Genomic DNA, 20,307 nt, shown 5'->3' with positions numbered 1-20,307 from the left:
ACCCTGAAGACTTGGATGTCATACATTCATTCCATCATCAAATTTCGGTTATTGTCAGTTCGAAATTCGATGCGATGCCTCAGGCACTCATAAACATGATATATCTGGAGATGCCTTGATCCAGCCCCGCTAAACCGGATCAGGCAAGAAACTGATGGTATATCGACGTAATGGAAAGTGAAGCTCAACAGCTGTCCATGATGACGTCGTTCCAACCTCCTAGATGGCCCGGAAAAGGGTATATAAGCTAGGAGGCAAAAGTCTTTGATCACAGTATAACTGGTCCTTCTACACTCAGAAATATTTTACATTCATCAATTCCATCATATCACTTTAATTGCCGCATCCCAAACCACCTTCCGAATCCAATCTACTGTACAACCATCACAACAACACAAAATGTCTTCTCTCGCCCGCTTCGCTCCCCTGACCGCTCGCATCCCTGCTGTTCGCACGACCACTCGTGCCTTCACTGCTGCCGGCAGCAGATTCATCTCCTCCACACCCAAGAATGAGAAGGGTCCCGTGGAGGCGACCAAGGAGACATTGAAAAAGGCAGACAGGGCTATCTCGGATAATCTCGTGAAGGGTATCGACAAGGGTGGTATGTGTTTGTCACTTGTAAGGGGCCATGATGTATGCTGATGTCATAATGCAGAACAAGCGAAAGACAAGGTCAAGCAAACAGTTGGAAGCTCGACTGAGGAAGCCAAGTACAAGGCGGAGGGAATGAAGGAGGAGATGAAGGGCGAGGCCTCGGAAAAAGCAGGCGAGACCAAGGGTAAGGCCAAGGAGACTCTTGGCGAGGTCAAAGGTAAAGCTAAGGAGGTATTTGGTGAGGCCAAGGGAAAGGCAAAGGAGATGGGTAACATGTGAGGCGCAGTCGAGACAGCCTCGACAGAATGAAGAATGATAGAAGCCAAGGGCTAGGCTGATAATTAACCGACGCATGGTTGGTCTCCTTTTTCACCGATCTCATGATGTTTAGTATAGCATATTCCATGACAAAGCACAATGACCACGTTATGATCCATATTCCCTGTAGAGCCTCGGCCCTCCAGTCATTGCGAGTAGGTCTTCCCTTGCGGGTTCGAATCTCGTGAAGGAAATCTGAATGAAATAACACCTCGTGCGACTGTCGATCAATCTGGCTGAGGTAGCATGAGAACATATTCTCTCGAGCTCAGGCCAAATTTGAGAACGTCCTTGTCCCGCAACTCAACATAGCGTCCGGCTGGAATCGTATCTCCATTCACATTGGAGCCGTTGGCGCTTTCGAGGTCAATAATGTAGGGTTTGACCTTTCCAATTCGATCTCCGAATTCGTTCCTCTTCTCGACGTACCGGAATTGAATGGCGGCGTGCTGCTTGGAGCAGCTAGGGTGATCCAGTGGGAAATCTGCCACAAGGCGCTCTCTTCCGATCAACCAACAGCTGCGCTCAGCCAGCTCAACTACCTCAAGTAAATCTTCCCCTTTAAACACGTAGAGTCGCCAAGGTTCCTTCGCAGGAGGCTTGCGCGCTTCCGGCGGCTCATGGTATTTGAGGACAACCGTACCTCCACCGACGTTGACGGTATTGGTTTCAGCAGCTAATCGACCGGTGTTTCCAAAATTCGGTTTCTCCTTTTCGGGCGGCGGTGCTGATGATTCCTCTCGCCGCGCAACCTCCGATGAGGTATATGCGTCATTCTGAGAAGGCAAGGGAGCCTTGGATCGGGGAAAACCCCGTGACTCTGGGCTTCGTGTGCGTCCAGCCGGCGAGCGAGAACGGGATCGACTTCGATATTTTCGGGAAGGTCTCCTTCGATCGTCGTACGAGTCTCGGTCGCGGTGACGGCGGTGACCACGTTCTTCAGAGCCATGTCTTCGTCTTCTGCGATGATCATCCGAACCTTCTCGTCTTTCCCTGCGGTCTCGTCGATCACGGCTATCTAGCTGACGTGCATCTCTCCCCGTCGGACTGCGCGAGGACCGTCTTCGGGAGCTATCTCTTCGAGAACTGCGATCACCATTGCGGTGTCGTTCTCGCGTGTGCAGTCGTCTATCGTCGTCTCTTGTTGAAATGGAGGATTCGGACGCCGACCGGCGCCGTCTTTTCTCACTGTAGCCAGCTCGCGATTCAGCCATGGCCAACTAGGGCTCATTCGTAGAGATATCCGGAAGAGGTGGTTACCTGACAGATGAGGAAGGTAAGAAGATGGGTCCCTTCACGTGACCCTTTGTCGGCTGATCGGGGAATACTCCGCATACAGTGACATATCTTCTGTTGACCACAAACCCACAGGAGTTGTTGGACAGGTATCATCTCACTGCATCATTATCTATCTGTACGGAGGAGCATGTTGTGTTCTCTCCTTTGAAACCATGCGGCCGCCATGCTCAAGAAACCTAATGCCCTTTGCTACGGCGGTCTCCAACTGCTGATTCCTTCGTCTTCGTCCTTCCCGCCACCCGCCTCACTCTGGGGCCAACGCCGACCATGGTGCTTTCCGTCCTGCAGATTCTACGCAACTGCACACGATATCTATGATAAGGATCTTTCATGGCCAACGTCGCCGTGCTTCACGCCCTATGACGTGTTTAAGCAGGACCGAGGCGCTCCATATTCAAAGAGCCGCTTCTACGACTTGGTGAAGATTTACCACCCGGACCGCCCGTGCAACGATCATCCGCTCTGTAGACACCTCACACCTGAGGTGCGACTTCAGCGGTATCATCTTGTTGTAGCAGCTCATGAGATCTTGTCGGATCCAGCAAAGCGGGCAGCCTACGATCAATTCGGTACTGGCTGGAGTCTCCATCCCTCGCGAGGTCCTCAAACACAGTCCTCTTGGGCCAGAACAGCATCGGGTGATTATCACCCTATATACGCCAATGCGACATGGGAGGACTGGGAGAGATGGCATAACCGCCATCAGCCGAAACAGCAAGAGATCGTCGACCATCGGACCTTTGTGACCTTCATTTGTCTTCTGGTCCTTTTCGGAAGTGCCGTGCAAGCCTCCTGGATTAGCCAGCTGAGTACTGGGTATGAGGAAAGGCTTCGAGAGATCAATGAAGAGTCGATCCGATTACTTACAGGACGAAGGGAGACTACTGTGAAGCAGATGGGATCATCCCAGGCCAGAGTAGAGCATTTCCTTATACGGAGGGATCCATCCGGCTCAGGGTTGAAGGAGGAAGAGCAAGCAGTATACGAAAAGGTCCTTCATTCACATAAGAAGACACCGGATGCCTCTTTGAAAATTGAGGATTCGGCCCCCTCTCACTCTGAATCTGATGGTACCCAGAAACTGGTCAAGGACTTCTGATGAGTTCCATTGATGGGTTACATGTGCGTGCAAGTAGCTGCACTGCACGATGCGATCTCAGTTATCGCAAGACTGAAAAGTCTATCTGCATATGCGTTGTCCTGGCAGCTTCATCTGCTCTACATAAGCATTATTACTGAATGACATTTTCCACTTTCCACTTACACTCGATGGATAAGCAGCTCATTAGGTTCGATCTAATTGCCAAGCATAGGTATGCTTTTTTGAAAGCACGTACTCGCCTTCTCAGAGATAAGAGGGCAACACCAGTTCATCCGTGAGATCCAAGGATGATGTCATGGGAGGGATCATGTCTGTCTTATCGTCTCAGGTGCTAATCTTCGCCTTCTGCACCCTTTGAGATACCCTATGAAGAGGTGTATTCAACCCATTTGACAGGATATCCATAATCCTTTCAACGCTATGGCGAGAGTTGAGAATCCTAACCCAGCAGTTACCCACTAAGTAATTTGTACACATTTGCATGAGTCAATCAATACTCCTCACTTGTTTTATATCCCTAGAGTGTCGCATTCATCCCCCTCGGCCCTATACAAGCGCGTTAGTTTCAACCTACTTGTCTAATCAGTAGAACAGATCAAACAGATCAAACAGCCGCATCATATCTTGATGACATCCATGGACAAAGCCTTTACAGTCTGTGCCGCCGAACAGGGCATCCTCAAAGCTAGTAAAAGCCCCTACAGTCAGGGAATCGCATAAATCGAAGGCGAACTCTTCCCCTCTAGCCGAAGCTCACGCCCCGTACTGGACCAAGGCTTTCTGCACAGTGACCTCACCTACAACGTCCCCTCCGTCTGGGACGGGCGCTTCTTCCGACTAGACGACCACCTCAACGGTCTAGAAGCCAGCTGCGCGAAACTCCGGGTCAAACCACTCTTACCCTGCGAGCAGGTCAGGCAGATCCTAGTGGAGATAGTCGTGAAACCAGCATCCAGAATGCCTTTGTCGAGGTGATTGTAACGCGCGGACTGAAGTGGATCCGCGACACGCCTCTCGAGGAGTGACCAATAACATGTATATGTTCTTGCAGCCCTATATCTGGACTTCAGGGCTGTCCTTGCGCGCTCGGTGCGCCGCGTGCCTCCCGGTGCTATTGACCCGACGATTAAGAATCTGTAGTGGGGGGGCTCATGCCGGGGACGATCGCCATGGGCAAAAATGGGCAGAAGTAGGCGGAAATAGGCAGGCGTGAGCAAGAATAAGCAATGAGGGGCCAATGGCAGATAAGCAGATTCGAAGTCATTAGCTTAAGGCCAGCACGCACCCAGTTATGGAGCTGTATTACGGAGTATATATGGTGGTCGTGGGATGAGCCCCTGTGGTCCCGGGGTTTCCTTGCCGCCAACCGCCAGATGTACTGTAAGCCAGTCACGCTCCCATGGTCTGGCCCCAACCACCAGATAAAGGTCGCCTTATCCCCATATATAATCATTCTCGAGCTTCGCACTGCGACAATGATGTTTCACCTTCCCCCCCCCGACTACTCAAGAGACCCCTGTTTCAGCGTGCTATTTCACCAGCGCGACAGTTCACTCAATCTACTCTTCATCTTCTCGATTCAGCCGAAAAAGTTGAGGAAGAGACACTTCCATGGTACTCGTAAGAATGCTTTTATCCTGTCAAAATCGGGGAGATTTTTCAGTCAAGATACTAAGTAGTGGGGAAGCTAGGCTTTAGGGCATATTCCACTGTGGGGCTTTGTTGAGACCTATAGTAAAGTAAATAGATGTTGCTGTTACTGTTAAATGAAAATTAACTCTATATCAGGCAATATGTGTATGTCATATTAAAAGTGTGTGAGCGTGATTCTCCAGAAGGTATAAGAGAAATAGAAGTCTATAATCATCTCAAATTAATCAAAACACACCATGCTGGTGCCATGCTTGTGCGTAGCGCGCTGGATAGTTTCTAGATTGGCTCTCCCAAAGGCAACTACCAGTGCCTTATTCATACTCTATTGGGCATAAGTCTCTCTGATTTTCGCAATTAACTCGCGGCTAAAGTTCTTCCTAAGAATATACTTAAACTAACCTTGCTACATCTCCTTCTTGCTCTTAAATTCCTCTATAATAAAGCAGGCATTGTCCATACTAGTATAAATCGCTCACTCTTCCCCCATAGGGTTCTTCTAATAGTTGTCTCTGTTAGATATATAAGAAAAGACTATCATACTTAGTATTAAAGACAACTCAATTTTGACTGATTTTGAAGAGGGTGAGAAATCCAACCCTAGCCCACGTAAGATAGTGGGGGATTGGGTGGTATATGCCTCTTGTAAACTCGGAAGAACTAAGCATCATGGCCGACCTGTATTAGGTGACTTTGGCCAGGCTCGCCTTGGCTTGACTAAATACTGTGGGGATATCCAACCTTACATATACCATGCTCCTAAAGTACTAGGATGCCTTGGGATCAGAAAGTTGATATTTGGAATGTGGCAGTGGTGGTATGTAACACTTCTTCCAGCATCGCCTCTTTCTTTACTTATCATTATAATGACCTGATCTACCTAGACTAACAATAAAACTTTTTGTAGACGTAGGATCTTTTCCAAAAAGGACATCTATTCTATGCATAGGATTAAAACAAGCAAAATTCTGACAGCCATCACCTTGCTAAGATGATCATACTTTTAGGGCCGCCACTAAAAGATATGCTTTAAAAGAGCAAATATGCTTCAGAATTCTTTGATAGTAAAGGTATAATTACTGAATGTTGTCTGTTTTGACTTCTGACCATGAAATACCCAGGAAATTAGAAAGGAGGAGTTCAGATTCCTATACTGTCTTTAGAGAACCTAGAAGGGAACTTGCAAGGCTAATATAAAAAGTTATTTCTTGAATTCATGCGCAAGATGCTTCAATGGCGACTGGAAGAGAGGGAATTGGCAAGAAATCTGTTATCAGATCCATGGTTAAGGTCACCATAAACAGGTAACTAGATATCAGACCACCCTGGTTTGTGTAAGTCCAGGACCTGTGAAGCTGTCTAAAGTAGATGTTTTGTCCTTCAGTCGAGACGTAATAACATCTAGGATGCTTGAATATTCTTCTGTTTCTTAAAGCAGCGGTGTAGTACAACACTCTTACGTCCCTACAGGATGTAAGTTATGCAGCAATTGCCACTGTTGACTTTGTTCAAAGTCAAAGAGGCTGTTATGAATCAGGATTACCCATGTGGATTAGATACCACGGCTTAGTTCAGGTTCAATCCTAACCCACCCATATTGTGGGTTGGGTCAGCTAGTTTAGTTAAGTATGCTAAGTGATCAGCTTTATCTCACTTGACTTGCCAGAAACACAAAATGCATTCAATGTACAATTTAGCCAGCATGGCAGCAGCAGCAGTAGTAGAGCAGTGTTGAGTGCTTGTAGGTACGTACCGCTCTCGAAGCTCCATGTCCACAAATATAGAATATAGTGCTTCAATATCAAGTATATATCACACAGTATATAATATTACGCCATTCTAATATCTATCTAGGCTCACTACCCCAACCACAGCCATGTCACAAACCCCAAATGTACCCACAGCAGACAGTATTTCGAAACCATCTCAGAAAATTATCATCAACCCTATTACTTCAAAGAAGAGTATGTTAGATGACTATAGAAAAGCTTTTTATGACTCTGTCATCGTGAGATTCAGATACCACAGCACCTGCAGAACACTGCACGGTCAGAGACTTCCTCTAATGTGAGTTCATCTACCCAATATTGGTTTTACGGTAATCAGATTTTTGCTAGTATCATCAACACTGGACCTTGACTGAGCAGCTACATTTTGGCATGGCTGAGTATGTTGACTTTCCTATTTCATTTCTAAGCCGTGTTGCGTTTGTGATGGTACTCGTAAGGTGCTCATATTGTGTAAATGCATTGCGCCTTCCCTTTAGAAGTATACAAGCCGAATAGAGGGCAACATTCAAGGTAAACACATCGCTCGAGGTCAACTTAGCCCTCATCTACCTCTTCCACAAAGATCACATAGAAAGAATTTCTCAGCTACCACATACACTTTGAATTAAGTCATTACTACGAAAGACCACGACGAAGTGGAAGCGGACAGCCTCGAACGAAAACGGCGGACGCTTTCCCCTCGACCCCCCCAGGCTCCAGCCTTGCGAGAAGCACTTCTGCGTCAAGTGATTCATCGATCCAAACACCAGTTGACATTCCCAGGCTACCCTCCACCGAACTTAAAATGGCTCTCCCCGAGAGTCCCACAGAGGAACTTGGATTTTCCTTCGCAGAACTTGAAAGAGACCCTCAAGAACTCGTCGCTCATGGTTTTCGTCCTGTTTGGACAGTCGAAGACGGCTACCCCGGTCCGCTTCCAGACGACATCGCAGAATGGATCGATCCCGAGGGAGATCGTACGCTCAGGCTGGTTGGGCCGATGTCAAGCCTGTTCTGGTTAGCAAAGCTAGATGACCTGGTCGACGCGATTGATAGCCCGGACTTTACCATGAGTGATGAGGTTATTTGCGTTCCCTGCAATGCCTCTATTCAATCGATGCTGCCCACGCTCTATGAAAGAGGAAGGATCCCTGGCGCTGTCTACAGAAACTACTGCTACCCTCCTCCTGAGTTTTCCTTGGTCGCTTTCCCTCTGAGACCTGTCATTATTCCACCATCTGTCACTGGTTCCATCGCATCATATAGCACCAGAGATCTCTTCCCTTTCTGTCGCCAGCAAAGCTTCCCTCCACGAGTTCTTTCTGCGAGAATCACCCTTAAGGCGCGTTGGAAACTCTCCTGTCAGAATATCGAGCGCGACTTTACTGACTCTTTGGGGGGCAATTTACTCTTCCGTGGTCTTTCCAGACGGGCTCTGTATTCCGCAATGGCTTGTTTTCTTCCCACAGTAAATGCAAACCACGCAGACAACGAATTTGGGCCTGGAATATACACTACGCCATCTCTTGAACTAGCTCTAGGGTACGCCCGTGTCCAAGGGGCCCTGATGGTTTTCCAGAACCCTGATTTCCGGACTTTGAATGTTTGGGAACCGAGTCAAGATGATTGGAGAATCATCACCACTTATTGGTTGCGGCGTACATTATCCAATGCACAAGAGCGAGTTCCTCCTGGCTGGGATACGGACGTGATTAGAGGCGCAGTCTCTCAAGCTGGACGGGGAAGAGGTGCATCTCGTGTTCCTGGTCCGGATACACAGGTCGTTGTAGTCAGCAACGCAGCCTTGACTGCATTGGCGGCATCCCTGAAAATGATCATTTGGCTCGAGTAGTCATTGCTTCTTTCTTCCAGGATCCTGTTTTGACTCATTCTTTATATTCTTACCGGCGGAGTCGAGCAAAGGCTGTTACGTGAATGGCTTAACCAAATTGCACTTTTCGAAAGCCAAAAACGGGAGGTAAGGCTAGGGGCCTTATTATATTGCTAGCTGCTGTGTTTTTTCCCTGTATTTCAAGAGAGATGACATTACCAGACTGTATTGATGGTTGACTCTTGAGTTGTTCCTAGGGATGCTGATTTATATGACCCCGAGTCTGCATCCTACTGGGTAACAGGGTTCCTTGAGAAGCCATGGTTTGTAAGGTAGTGAGAACGAATTGCTTTTGAGTATTTAAGTATTAAGTGTAGTAGAAATTAGAATCAATGCTAGGTCGCTCTTAATGACATATTCTATTAGCTGGTGATTGATAAAGAAAAAAAAAAAAAAAAAAAAAAAAAAGAGAGAGAGAGAGAGAGATGCACATTCCGACATAGTTATTGTAAGTTTAAGACTGCAGCGTTTACAGGATACAAACAAACTAAGACCATGCACTTGTCCCGCTCTGTTATGAACTCGTAGAGTAGCAAGGTTCTCTCTGCAAAGCCAAGGGATGTGTGGAAGACTTTTGCATCAATGTTGGCCTCCCCAATAAACACTTGTTCAGCGGGAAACATTGTCCATATGATTACCTTTTCGTGGTGAATCAGCACCTGATCCCGTAAGATACCAATCATTGATCTGAGCTTTGGAGACCCCTGAGCAGAAACTCGAAGGGGAGCGTTCTTCTCGGAGCTGCATCAATGATTCCTTTGCAGTCTCGCAAAAATGTTGGAGGTTCTTTTTATCAAGAGCAGTGCCGCCCTTTATTTCTTTCATGAACCCTTTGGCGATATGTCCGGTGTGCAATTTCGAGCAGATCATTGGAATACTCTCAGCCTTGAGCGCTGACTCAACAAATGAAATCCAAGCCAGGAGGTAGGAAGAACTAGCTTGCGAAGCTTCTTCATGTTCCATACACACCTGTTGGGGTCCAGCTGGCTGCGGATGATTAGTACTCGCCTGTGGGGAAGTGAAAACTTTATATACTCCTCTGCCTCAATGTCATCAAAAAGTCACATGTATGACCTTGCGTTGTAAGGGGGGTATATCAGCACCAATGCCAATGGGCGAGTCAAAAGGAATGCATGACAAAAAAGTTCGCCGAATCCTCAACTCAGCCAGGACAGTCCGAAGTCTGCTACCAGCCGCGGATGGCGCTACCGACGGGAGCAGGATGTATCTCTCAACAGCCTCCACAGTGCAGCAAAGGCTCTTCCCTGGGTGATCATCCGGCAGGTCAAACACATTGGTGTTACTATTGATTCCCAGTGCTTCCAATCTGCCGTGCTCCAGAGTGATGGGATGGTAAAAAGAAAGGGCGTATAGCCTCGGAAAAGAAATCTTCAATCGAATTGAAGATTAGGGTGTCTGAGAGAAGCAGGTGGAAATTGGCGCCTAACCAAGTGACTGCTCGATTGGTTTGACGCCGCGTTGCGCAGGGTATGCGCCTCGTCTAGAATAATAATCGTTGCAAAACAGTCCCTGATGTTGTCGGGAAACTCGGCAGGAACTGACAGTATCGGTTCTTGAAACTTCATGTGCTTGTTCGGGAAGGTGGATACAAGGGAAGAGAACAAGAGAGATGTAAGTATAAGAAGGGAAGATGGAGATAGTGACGTGATAAGTAGAAGGTGAGGCTGTATATAATATCATGCTTAAATTTTGATATTCACTGCTGTCAATGAGCAGAGTGAACTGAGTCAAGGTCAGTAAATAGTAAGAATGAAATGAGACGTAAGTACGAGAATAATGATATCTATCAGCCATAAAACCACTAAGCTAAAAAGGCGTCTAGACTTCCGTTTCTAGTATAGTAGAAATGATTAGGCATATTCTGGTTGACAATATCTTTGTAGTTTGTATTATTCTTCATGCACTACAATAACAAGTATAGCCTGGAGACTAAGCATACCGAGTGATTAGCTTTGTCTTACTTGTCTTGCCAGAAAGATACATTCATTTCAATGTACAATTCAGCCAGCATGGCAGCAGTAGTAGAGCAGTGTTGGAGTGCTTGTACTGCATAGTGGATCTTCAATATCTCCACCAGAAGTTGAAGATATTACTCTAAAAGGCAATACACCCAGCACGGGCCCACTCCATTTCCGACGAATCACAACCACCCACCCGTATTCAACGCCGGCTAATCATCGGTGACCAGACAATCGCACCATTCACAATGTACAACAGCACTTCATCAAAATCGATGCTGAACTCGATCTCTAAATAAGCAGGTTGCCGAGTTTAGTTGTCTTCTGAAGCCACTGTCTCCACCTCCAGGTACTTAAACCTAGCGGCCGCCTCATACATCATAAAACCACCGTAAACCACGCCTGCACAGGACCAGCGCACAAAAATGGCAGCCAGCGAAAAGCGCCCCGAGATCATCGCACTCGCGCGCGAACTGAAAGACGTTCCCATGTGCGAGGAATACGAGCGCATGGTTTCCGGCATGATGTACAATCCTAACACACCCAAACTACTCGAGGCACGGCACCGGTGTCGCGGGCTAACAGCCGACTACAACGGCCTGGATACGAAAACGGTGCCCTACGAACAAATCGCCGAGAAAAGGCTCGAGCTGCTCCGGCGCGTGGTCGGCCGAGTGGGCGACGGCACGTTTATCGAGCCGCCGTTCATGGCAGACTACGGATGTAACATCATTATCGGCAAGAATTGTTTCATTAATTGGAAGTATGTCGATCCATGTTCACGTCCTGCAATTTTCGTAGTGCTTGCATAAGCTGAACTGACTGGGGGAATCAGTCTCACTGTGCTGGACACAAGCCTCGTCGTCATCGGTGACCGGGTTCAGATAGGAACGAACGTCAGCATCATCACTGCCGGCCACGACACGAGTATCCTGTCGCGGCGGAAGAATGTGGAATTCGGCCACCCGATCTTCATCGAGGATGACTGCTGGATTGGTGCGAATGTCGTCATTCTGCCTGGCGTGAGGATCGGGCAGGGTTCGACGATTGGCGCGGGCTCCATCGTCACCAAGGATATTCCGCCCTTCTCTGTGGCACTGGGGAGTCCGTGCCGGGTCAAACGGACGATTCCATCGGCGGAGGAAGAAGAGCAGGATGAGACAAATCCGTTCAGGAATCTGTAGTCCATGGTAGCTACAGTCTAGCTATCATTACGACTCAGAGGATAGCATCATACGTGATAGAATGCAATGATTTTCCCACGCTCATAACGCGAACCGGACGTTAGGCCTTTCTATATCAGAAATGTACTTCCGCTACATCATAACTGGAACAAACCAATGAGTCATAGTATATTAATCCCTCTAGCTATCCCTACGAAGCGGCCCCGGGCTCCAAACGATCGTTGTCGGTGCTCTCCTCCTCCGAACCCTCCTTTCACAGGACTTGGGGCGAGTTAAATGGTCGGCCTTCATTATGGATTGTGCTTGGATTACTCCGTACTACTGCCGAATAGAATCCCACTGAACAAGATCTGCACAGACTAAGCCCGCCACTAAAGTGGCCTTGCGCGGAGGGATAGATTAAATTGGGTTTTCCAGCCTTCCAGGATCTGTCCAGCTTGGAGTGGTTGAGTCTTAGCACAGATATGAACAAACCGTGGATCGACCACTCTACGTATGGAGTGTAAATTCGATGATTATTTGGGGATCCTATGACTTTGACGTTGACGCAGATTTGTACACTACAATCAATCGAGGACAATATTCCGTAGGTGTCTCCAGTGAATACAAGAATACCTACTAGGTTTAAGAAGCAATCGGAGAGTAAGGGTTTGTCAAGGCCGTAATACCCGTTCTAACGACCAGTATCTACTTTTATGCACACCTGCGAGAGACGCTATGGTGGTGTACGGTCATCTGAACTCAGCTGTCTCATTTAGTACGAGTCAAGCAGCCAAGGTCCTACAACCATGACTCATATCTAAGTTGGGCACAACTCTGGTACCTCCAAAATGCTGCCTATTGGGAAATAGTTCCTTGGGCAAAGAACTCTGCCCCTAAGTCTAAGTAGGCCTACATGGCACTGAATAGGGCTGTGGAATCGGGAGACAGCCTGGGGTGGCCGGTGAATCACCAAAGTACTGTACAGTGGACCTACTGGAGGTACTGTAGAAGCTTATTTTCTATCTCCTCATGGAGTATCCAGCATCCTCTTATGTTAATCTCTACAGCTACGTACTGGAGGAAACCGATGGTATTCGGGACTTTGTATTTGCGTCGCGGGAGTACCTGACAGCTTCTGCAAGTAGAATATTAATTATATTGACATCGGATATACCTGGTAATAAAAGCACGATCATGGACGACAGGGATAGATTCTGATAGACGCGATGGATACATTAATGATATCATGGTCCACTGTACGGAGTACTTCTGCGGGTTTCTCTTTGGCCCCATCCTAGCCTGTCCTGATTGGGGCAGTAGGGGCAGGTCATGGGAGAGAAGAACGGCAGTGTCTGCAGGGAACGGAATACCAACTTCCAACATCACACATCTTCCGAAAATAAAGTCATATTCAAGTTTGATTCTCCTGGTGATTATTAGACCTCACTGTCAGGTCACAGGTGCTTCAAAATGAATGGTGCAAAATAAGGGAGAGAGCCATGTTAGCATCAATCTGGGTACCTGCGTAGAAGGTACATAGATCCGCCAGTCAGATCTAGCACTAGCAGATGCGGTAAGACGCTCGGATGCGGCTGAGGTTTACGTAAGAGACATTAACTCATTGCCCTTGGCTTGTTGAAGAGAAATAAGAGAATGAAGACATCTACAACAATAGACTCCATCAGTCCATCGAGTATTGACGACTTTTTTCCTATATGCCTCGCTAATTCCTGTATTGATCCTTGGGCCTGCCGTTTTCTTACTTGCTCCTCAGGATTGCCCCAAGAGTCTAAAGTCGAGACCATTGAATAGTATTACAGATTTTACGGATTTTATCCATATCTTACAACAATATTCTTGATCGCTTCACCAGTGAGACAAGACTATTATCCAGGTCCTTACTCCGTGAGTGGATAGTTAGGTAGCTCCGCCTCCCGCGCGGAACCAGGGTTCGTTTGCCCCGTCGCCCCAGGGCACCTTTATATAATCTACTCCCATAATCAATCGCTCCTGGGGTTCTGGTAGGCAGCACTTTCTCTCCCTCGAGGGCAAAGGTAGATAGTAGTAAGGACAGAATGGAGTTCTTGATCAGAACCCTAACGTCACTATTAGGAAAACCAGAACTGAATCCGAATTGACTCTCTTGAGGTAGGGTCTCCCATGACCTGCCCCAATCAGGACCGTCAGCCTGATCCTGTCCACGGGAACGGGCACCAAATGTGACCAGCGAGGAACTGCCACCCGCAGGCACCAGGCTGCTTACTGCTTAGGTACTCTACTAAGTACTCGGGAACTAGGTAGTCATTCTGCAAGGCTGGTCATATCATCTGGTCCTGATTCACCGTCAACCACCTATCACAAGAGCTCTGCGTACCTTCACAATCGTCGCGGCAACCATAACAGTTACTCATTCTATTCTATTTAAGATGGTCCTCCTCCTTTGTCCTCTCCCCTCACCCCTCTCCATTAACCTGCTCCTCCATCTCCATTCTCCCCTCACTCGACTGTTTCCGCTCACTATGCTCGGTTTTCATCGTCCATCTCAACATTAGCGACACTCTTTAATCATCTTTTCCACAATCAATGATCCCCGCGTAATCCTGCCGTCGAAAACCAGTCCGCGTGATACGAGTTAGCTAACTGGCTAGCTCGCCCCTACATATAATAATGACCGACTGGGCTGCCAAGGTCAAGACGATCGGCCTCACCCAGGTCTTCTGCTCGAAGGACAAGCCGCTGGTCGATATCGTCTTTGTGCATGGACTCAACGGTCATCCATACAATACCTGGTCTACAAAGGATCCTCCCGTTTTTTGGCCGGCAGATCTACTGCCGAGCCTGCTCGAACCGTGCAAGGTCCGGATTCTCACGTACGGCTATAACGCCAATGTCACTGCCTTCACCGACGGAGCATCCAAAGACCACATCCATCAGCATGCTGAAACCCTAGCCTCAACCCTAGCTGCTAATCGCAACGTAAGTTACGTATATTCCCCCCTCTACCGTGATCTCGCTAAAACTGCTGAGCTCTAGCTTCGCCACTGTCCGGATCGGCCCATCATCTTTGTTTGCCATTCACTGGGCGGTCTCGTCGTCAAACGGGCCCTGATCTACTGCAGAAGCGTTTCGAATGAAAAGATCGAGCACCTTCGGTCGATCTTTGTCTCAACATACGGTATTCTTTTCTTGGGGACCCCACACAATGGCTCAGACGTCGCAAAATGGGGCGTGCTACTGCAAAACATCTGCAGCGCCGTGCTGCCAAAGAAGTTTATGGAGTCTTCCCCGCAGCTCATTAAAGCACTGAGGACCAACAATGAGACTCTCCAGAACATTAACAGTCTCTTTGCCGACATCATGGGCCGTTTCCATCTCTATTTCTTCCACGAGACACGATCCACCGACGTCAAGGGCACACGCGAACTTATTGTGGACGAAAGCTCTGCCGCTCCTTACTTTGAAGGTGTCGAGCGAATGGGCATTGAGGCGGACCACAGCCATATGTGCAAGTTTGCAGACGAGGACGCCCCTGGCTTCGAGGCTGTAGCTGAAGCTCTACTTCGATATTCGCGCGACGCGCCCTTGACCATCTTTGACAGATGGGTTGAGGAAGAAAAGACCCGCTTGGTGATCCGGCAGACCAAAGCAAAAGAAATCTTCAACAACGGTAGGTCCGTCATGTGCAACAAGCCGTAGCCTTTACTCATTCTCTTTATAGAAAATATCAGCCCGGCATCCAGCATGCAGAACGTTCAGACATCTGGTAGGAATCAACCCCTCCTTCTTTCACCTCGGTCATCTGGTTCTGTTACCCTGCGGGAGTATGAGGTCGAGGAACCTGCAGATGCTTGATTTATGAATGCCTCAGTTCGCCATAAGAGCAATCCCTTTTCCCCTTCTGAATCTCATGCCAATATTGGAAGACCTCGAACCAGGAAACGCGTTGACCCTTGGTTCCTCAATACCATTAACATGCGATGATTAGTCGGAAGGGAAGAGCAAAAGAGCTGCAATGAAAGAAAACAAGAGAAAAAAAAAGATTGCTGATTTACTCGAATGCTTTGCCTGTTGACCTTACGGCACTTGAAATATTGCGTCGTTCCCTGTATTATAGTTATTGCTGTGTCAAACAAGATAGCCTTCTCAGTCAGACCATTGCTGACTTTCTCTCTCTCTCATAGAAAATCCCGCAAATCGACCTGCCTCGAAAGGAGGGGGTGGTGAATCCCCCAAACCCGGTCCCTCCAATAGTACAGCACAGCTTGCCTTGTCACGATCATCACTGAGAGAGCCGCTGTTTGTGGTACCAGCAGGCTTCCATCCAAATGCCACTTTTGTTGGCATGACCAGAGAGCTGGATATCTTGCACGCTCGGCTATACAGAGCTAAGAAGCGGGCCGAGCGCCTGGCAGCCGTCTTGATATGCGGGGGCCCGGGAGCCGGAAAGTCTCATCTGGCAAGACAATATGTGTGGACCCAGCGCGACTGCTACCCTGGCGGCATATTCTGGGTAGATGCAAAATCGCGCGAGTCAACTAGCAAGTGCTTCTGGGACATCGCGCAGGCTGCGAGTTTAACGGACGAGCTTGAATTCGAGTGCCCAGACTTCAAAGCTCCGCAAAAGTACGTAGAGATGGTTCGCAACTGGTTCCAAGCTCGAGAGGAGTGGCTTCTCGTCTTTGATGGTCTCAGCTTCAATCACGAAGATGATTTGAACCATTTCCGGCAGTTTTTGCCGTTCAACAAACAGTGCAGCATTATGTACACCTCGGTGGATCGAACACTGCGAAAGAAGCAGCGTTTGTACGAGCCCTACTGCCTTCAAGTGCCCCCTCTGTCGGTCGAGGATGCGTGCAAGCTCTTGTTCAAGGATTTGGGAATCAAGAGACCCACCAAAGAGCAGGTCCGCAAGGCAACTGAACTGGTCATGCACTACGAGTGTTTACCCCTGGCCATTCATGCGATCAGTCACCGTCTCAGTGCGACATCCAAGCCAATTGAGAGGTATCATATTAACTCGCACCTCACCGATGAAAAACTTGCGGAGCCCTTCCTCAGTATTATGCACGACCTCTACCGGATGGGGCATTTTGAGGCCCTGAACCTGATCAATCTCCTCTCTTTCTTTGGACACCATGTGCCGCTGGGACTCATCAACTTGGGCAAATCAGTTCTGGAGACCTGGAACGTCGATATCCTCACAAGCAGTAGGCCCGGGGAGCGGGGAGATATCGACACCACTTTAGGAATTTTAATTCGGTACGGTCTCATAGAGAGGACCTCCGATGCTTATGTTCTAAAAGATCTTTCCCCGCAGTCCGAGAAGGAACTGATACTCGACGCCAGAGCCGTGGTGCCCGAACTATCCGAGTCGCAAACGGAGAGCAGTAGCCAGGAAGCCAGCTTCTCCATCTACCAAAAGGCGGGTTCGATCGACGTCATCAAGATCCATAGCGTGGTTCAGGAATTCTGCCGCGACGAACTGAAAATCATGGATGAAGAGCAAAGGAAGCAGTCATCGAGGCTCGAAGCTCGGCGAGGCTCGGCGGCTGGATCAGGCCCTGCGTCAGGGACAGGCTCTGGAGTCGTCAAAGCCGAGGCCGGCTTCTACGAATCATGGCTCGTCGTGGCCATCCGCCTTCTCTGCAAGTCGTACGAGAACGCGAAAAAGCGCATGGAACTGGTCGATGATTATGGCCTGGTTAAGGATTACCGGGAATATGAAACTCACGCATCCCGGTTGATCGAGAACTTTCCAAAACGGGCGGCGAAAGGGAAAATTGTCCAAGAGGCGCGTAACGAATTAAAACAGCTAATGAGGAGCATCTCCAGCGAGATCGAACGCCTGTCGCCGCATTCTTCGCAGGACTCCATTCGCAAACACCGGTCCGTGTTCGATAGGTCAAGCAGCTCTTCGTCCTCTGTGCCGGATTCTGACGAGAGCCCGTCGAGGCAACTAACCTGGGATCTCGGCGACGAATCGGCGAAAGTCGAGTCACCGAAGGAGCTGCCCGCTACGGCGCACGGGTTCAACCTGAGCCCCTTTCTGCCTCATATTTTTCGCGAATCGAGTAGCGAACAGGAGGCCGAGAGAGCCAATAAGGAGAAGATGGAAGCGTCTTCGCTCTCGCAGACAAGCCAGGCTACGGAAAAGCCATCGATTGCTTCGAGCCCGCCACGGGACGATCACGGCTGGCAGGTGGTAGAGAAGCCGCAGAAAATTTCTAAGCCTGGGAAGGAGAGGCAGCTGAAACAGCGCCCAAAGTTTCCCACCCACATACATGGCTCCAAACCGGCAGCTCCTGTGCTCAAGGTCTTCCCTGTGGAAGGAAGGAGCGCGTCAAGCAGTAGCATGGAGAAGGGCCGCAGTAGTTCCTCTGTCTCTGCCACGGAAGCACTGACATCAGTGCAGAGTGCCAGTCCTCGGCGATCCGAGGAAGACCTGCCTGCCGGTCAAACAAACAGAACATGGGCTGCCGTGGTCGCCAAGGCCAAGCGCGTCGCAGAGGCACGAGGGACTCCGTCGTCATCACCGAAACAGCGGCCCTCGTCGTCACCTGAGGAGACGGATCGCCCAGGTTTGCCCGTGCCAAAGCTGTTGGAAAGCAAATCTTCGGGTGAAACGTTGAGAACCAATATCACAGAGCCACGCTTCAAGGAAGGCCGATTGAGCCGATCGACATACAGCGAGCCAGGCCCAGAAATTCTCACACAGCAGCTGCACGCACTGGACTTGGGAATTGCACCGGATTCACGCTACCACTACCGTCACTTGTCCACGTCAATGACAGCGGCGCCGTTGAGGGACATGTCGGCCAGTACGCCGTCGATTTTGGCGTTCCCCCCAAAGCCGCTTCCGTACGAGAATGACATCGACATCACGGTTTCACGACGCTGGAATGCGAGCAACTTGCCGCCCCCGCCGCCTGTTAGTCAGTCGGCCGCCACTTTCGGGCCAGTCGCTCCCTTCCAAGGCACACACCAATCAGTCACACAACCATCTGCTATCATGCCGGGTGCCTCACCACCGGTTTCGATTATCACGGATGGAATCGGAAACACTGGTTACACATCCGACCCGCCTCCCACTTTGGAGCCATTATCACGAGGGCCTTCGGGGCAGTCTTACCAGTCCTGGTCACCAGAACCGGAAGCAGAGCCCATGCGCCTTCCACCGCGACTCGTCCCCTTGCCCTCCAACTCCGTGGTGTACATGCCCCAACAACAGACACTTTCTGGGGCTGGCGGCTGGATAGGGGATGTGCAGCAACCAGCAAGTCTGGGGAGGGTTGGCTCACCCGAAGACATAGGGGTTTTGCACTTCGGGGCCCATCGAGTCAATGTGCAGGACGCTCGGCAGAGACTCGAAGTGGGTGGGCGCTATCAAGTCTCCGACTCCGCGTGGCAATTATATCACTCGAACAGATCGGGTCCTCTCATCCGTCAGAGTCAGGATGCGGGGGTTGGTGCAGCCACACAAGGAACATACGTTCGACGACCACGGAGTGGCAGCTCCCCCAATGCTCCCTGAGTCAAAGACTGATTTTAGAATTCGTCACTGGGATGATGAGAAATGAGGAGAGAAAGAAAATACAGAAAGCATCGGGCAGGTACTGATGCAATTGCATGAGCACAGGTTGGAGTTATGAGCCGTCAGCATTCAGTTTCATATTAGCATTGTCATCCAGCATTTTGACCGCTTTGATCAAGGTTCATGCATATAAGATGGGAGATAGAGCGGCATAGTCGACAGGCGTTTACTGTTCCCTCCGGCTTCTATACTTGCTTTCCTTTTGATGTTTGGGATACCTTTGCTATGGAAGAGACACGGTGCATCTCATGGTAATAATCATAGTGATAGGATAAATGGGCGCCTTGGTTAACAGGCTCTAGTATGCCTGAGTCCAAGCATTGATGTTATGTCTACTTCCGCGGGCAAAGAAAGCCCCACGCTGACCGATATCGCCAGCTTTGAAGCCTTCTGGTCTGAGACTTGAGTTATTTCCTGCACCATGATCTTTTCTAGAAGCTATAGATACCTAGATGCTAGGCAGTGCAAAACGGGACTCTTCTTGGAACGCCTCTGCATGAACGTCGTCCCTAATTCGTCATCGGTTGCACGTCGAACATTTCCACTTTTGCCTCCACATCCCCTGCTTCTTATCCCTCAATCACAGTCTGGACCAGGCTGGAATTGAGACTATTGCATAATATTTACTGAGCGTCAAGCGCCTGCGTTGTTCCGGTTCAGGCATATCTTCCTGACTTGAGCCGATAAGAGGCCCTGGTAAGTTGGCCTGCTGCTACGGCCATTTCAAAGGCACACGCAGACATTATCATCAGACAGCAAGGTCAATGCTTCCATCCCAAATGCCGACTCCGACTTGGGGAATAATTGTCTAAAAATAATAGACGGACGCTCCTGTGATCTGAGCTGCCGCAATTTTTCCGCAAGGGGCAGTGGACCTAGCAAAACACTTTCTCCCTTGAGTAAGAAGATCTTCATCATCTATGCAGTTCAAGATACCTCTATTTG

At 49.1% G+C, this 20,307-nt stretch overlaps 6 protein-coding genes across 6 annotated transcripts; 5 read left to right on the top strand and 1 right to left on the bottom strand.

Moving 5' to 3' along the window:
- Positions 1–399: 399 nt before the first annotated feature.
- Positions 400–876, top strand: AFUA_3G11550 (CsbD family protein; the record flags this gene model as incomplete). Its single annotated transcript, XM_749371.1, has 2 exons — positions 400–604; positions 659–876. The coding sequence occupies 2 exons, from the start codon at positions 400–402 to the stop codon at positions 874–876; spliced, it is 423 nt and encodes a 140-aa protein (XP_754464.1).
- Positions 877–1,142: 266 nt separating this feature from the next.
- AFUA_3G11540 (putative FHA domain protein SNIP1) lies at positions 1,143–2,129 on the bottom strand (the record flags this gene model as incomplete). The annotated part of the gene is made up of 1 exon (XM_749372.1): positions 1,143–2,129. One exon carries the CDS (start codon positions 2,127–2,129, stop codon positions 1,143–1,145), a length of 987 nt encoding a protein of 328 aa, XP_754465.1.
- Positions 2,130–2,194: 65 nt separating this feature from the next.
- On the top strand, positions 2,195–4,124 carry AFUA_3G11530 (J domain-containing protein). The gene has a single exon (XM_749373.2). The coding sequence runs from the start codon at positions 2,378–2,380 to the stop codon at positions 3,311–3,313; it is 936 nt and encodes a 311-aa protein (XP_754466.1). The 5' UTR covers positions 2,195–2,377; the 3' UTR covers positions 3,314–4,124.
- Positions 4,125–7,540: 3,416 nt separating this feature from the next.
- Positions 7,541–8,631, top strand: AFUA_3G11520 (uncharacterized protein; the record flags this gene model as incomplete). Its single annotated transcript, XM_749374.2, has 1 exon — positions 7,541–8,631. One exon carries the CDS (start codon positions 7,541–7,543, stop codon positions 8,585–8,587), a length of 1,047 nt encoding a protein of 348 aa, XP_754467.1. The 3' UTR covers positions 8,588–8,631.
- A 2,135-nt stretch (positions 8,632–10,766) lies between these two features.
- On the top strand, positions 10,767–11,964 carry AFUA_3G11510 (sugar O-acetyltransferase). The gene is made up of 2 exons (XM_749375.2): positions 10,767–11,368; positions 11,441–11,964. Exons 1-2 carry the CDS (start codon positions 11,031–11,033, stop codon positions 11,787–11,789), a joined length of 687 nt encoding a protein of 228 aa, XP_754468.1. The 5' UTR covers positions 10,767–11,030; the 3' UTR covers positions 11,790–11,964.
- Positions 11,965–14,438: 2,474 nt separating this feature from the next.
- On the top strand, positions 14,439–19,948 carry AFUA_3G11500 (uncharacterized protein; the record flags this gene model as incomplete). The annotated part of the gene is made up of 4 exons (XM_077804430.1): positions 14,439–14,747; positions 14,805–15,438; positions 15,490–15,534; positions 15,953–19,948. The coding sequence occupies 4 exons, from the start codon at positions 14,439–14,441 to the stop codon at positions 19,300–19,302; spliced, it is 4,338 nt and encodes a 1,445-aa protein (XP_077660581.1). The 3' UTR covers positions 19,303–19,948.
- Positions 19,949–20,307: the final 359 nt, after the last annotated feature.

This window comes from Aspergillus fumigatus, chromosome 3 (genome assembly GCF_000002655.1).
Source record: "Aspergillus fumigatus Af293 chromosome 3, whole genome shotgun sequence".
Classification (NCBI taxonomy): Eukaryota; Fungi; Ascomycota; class Eurotiomycetes; order Eurotiales; family Aspergillaceae; genus Aspergillus; species Aspergillus fumigatus.
Note: the sequence above shows the minus strand (reverse complement) of the source record. Positions and strands in the feature narration are given on the sequence as shown.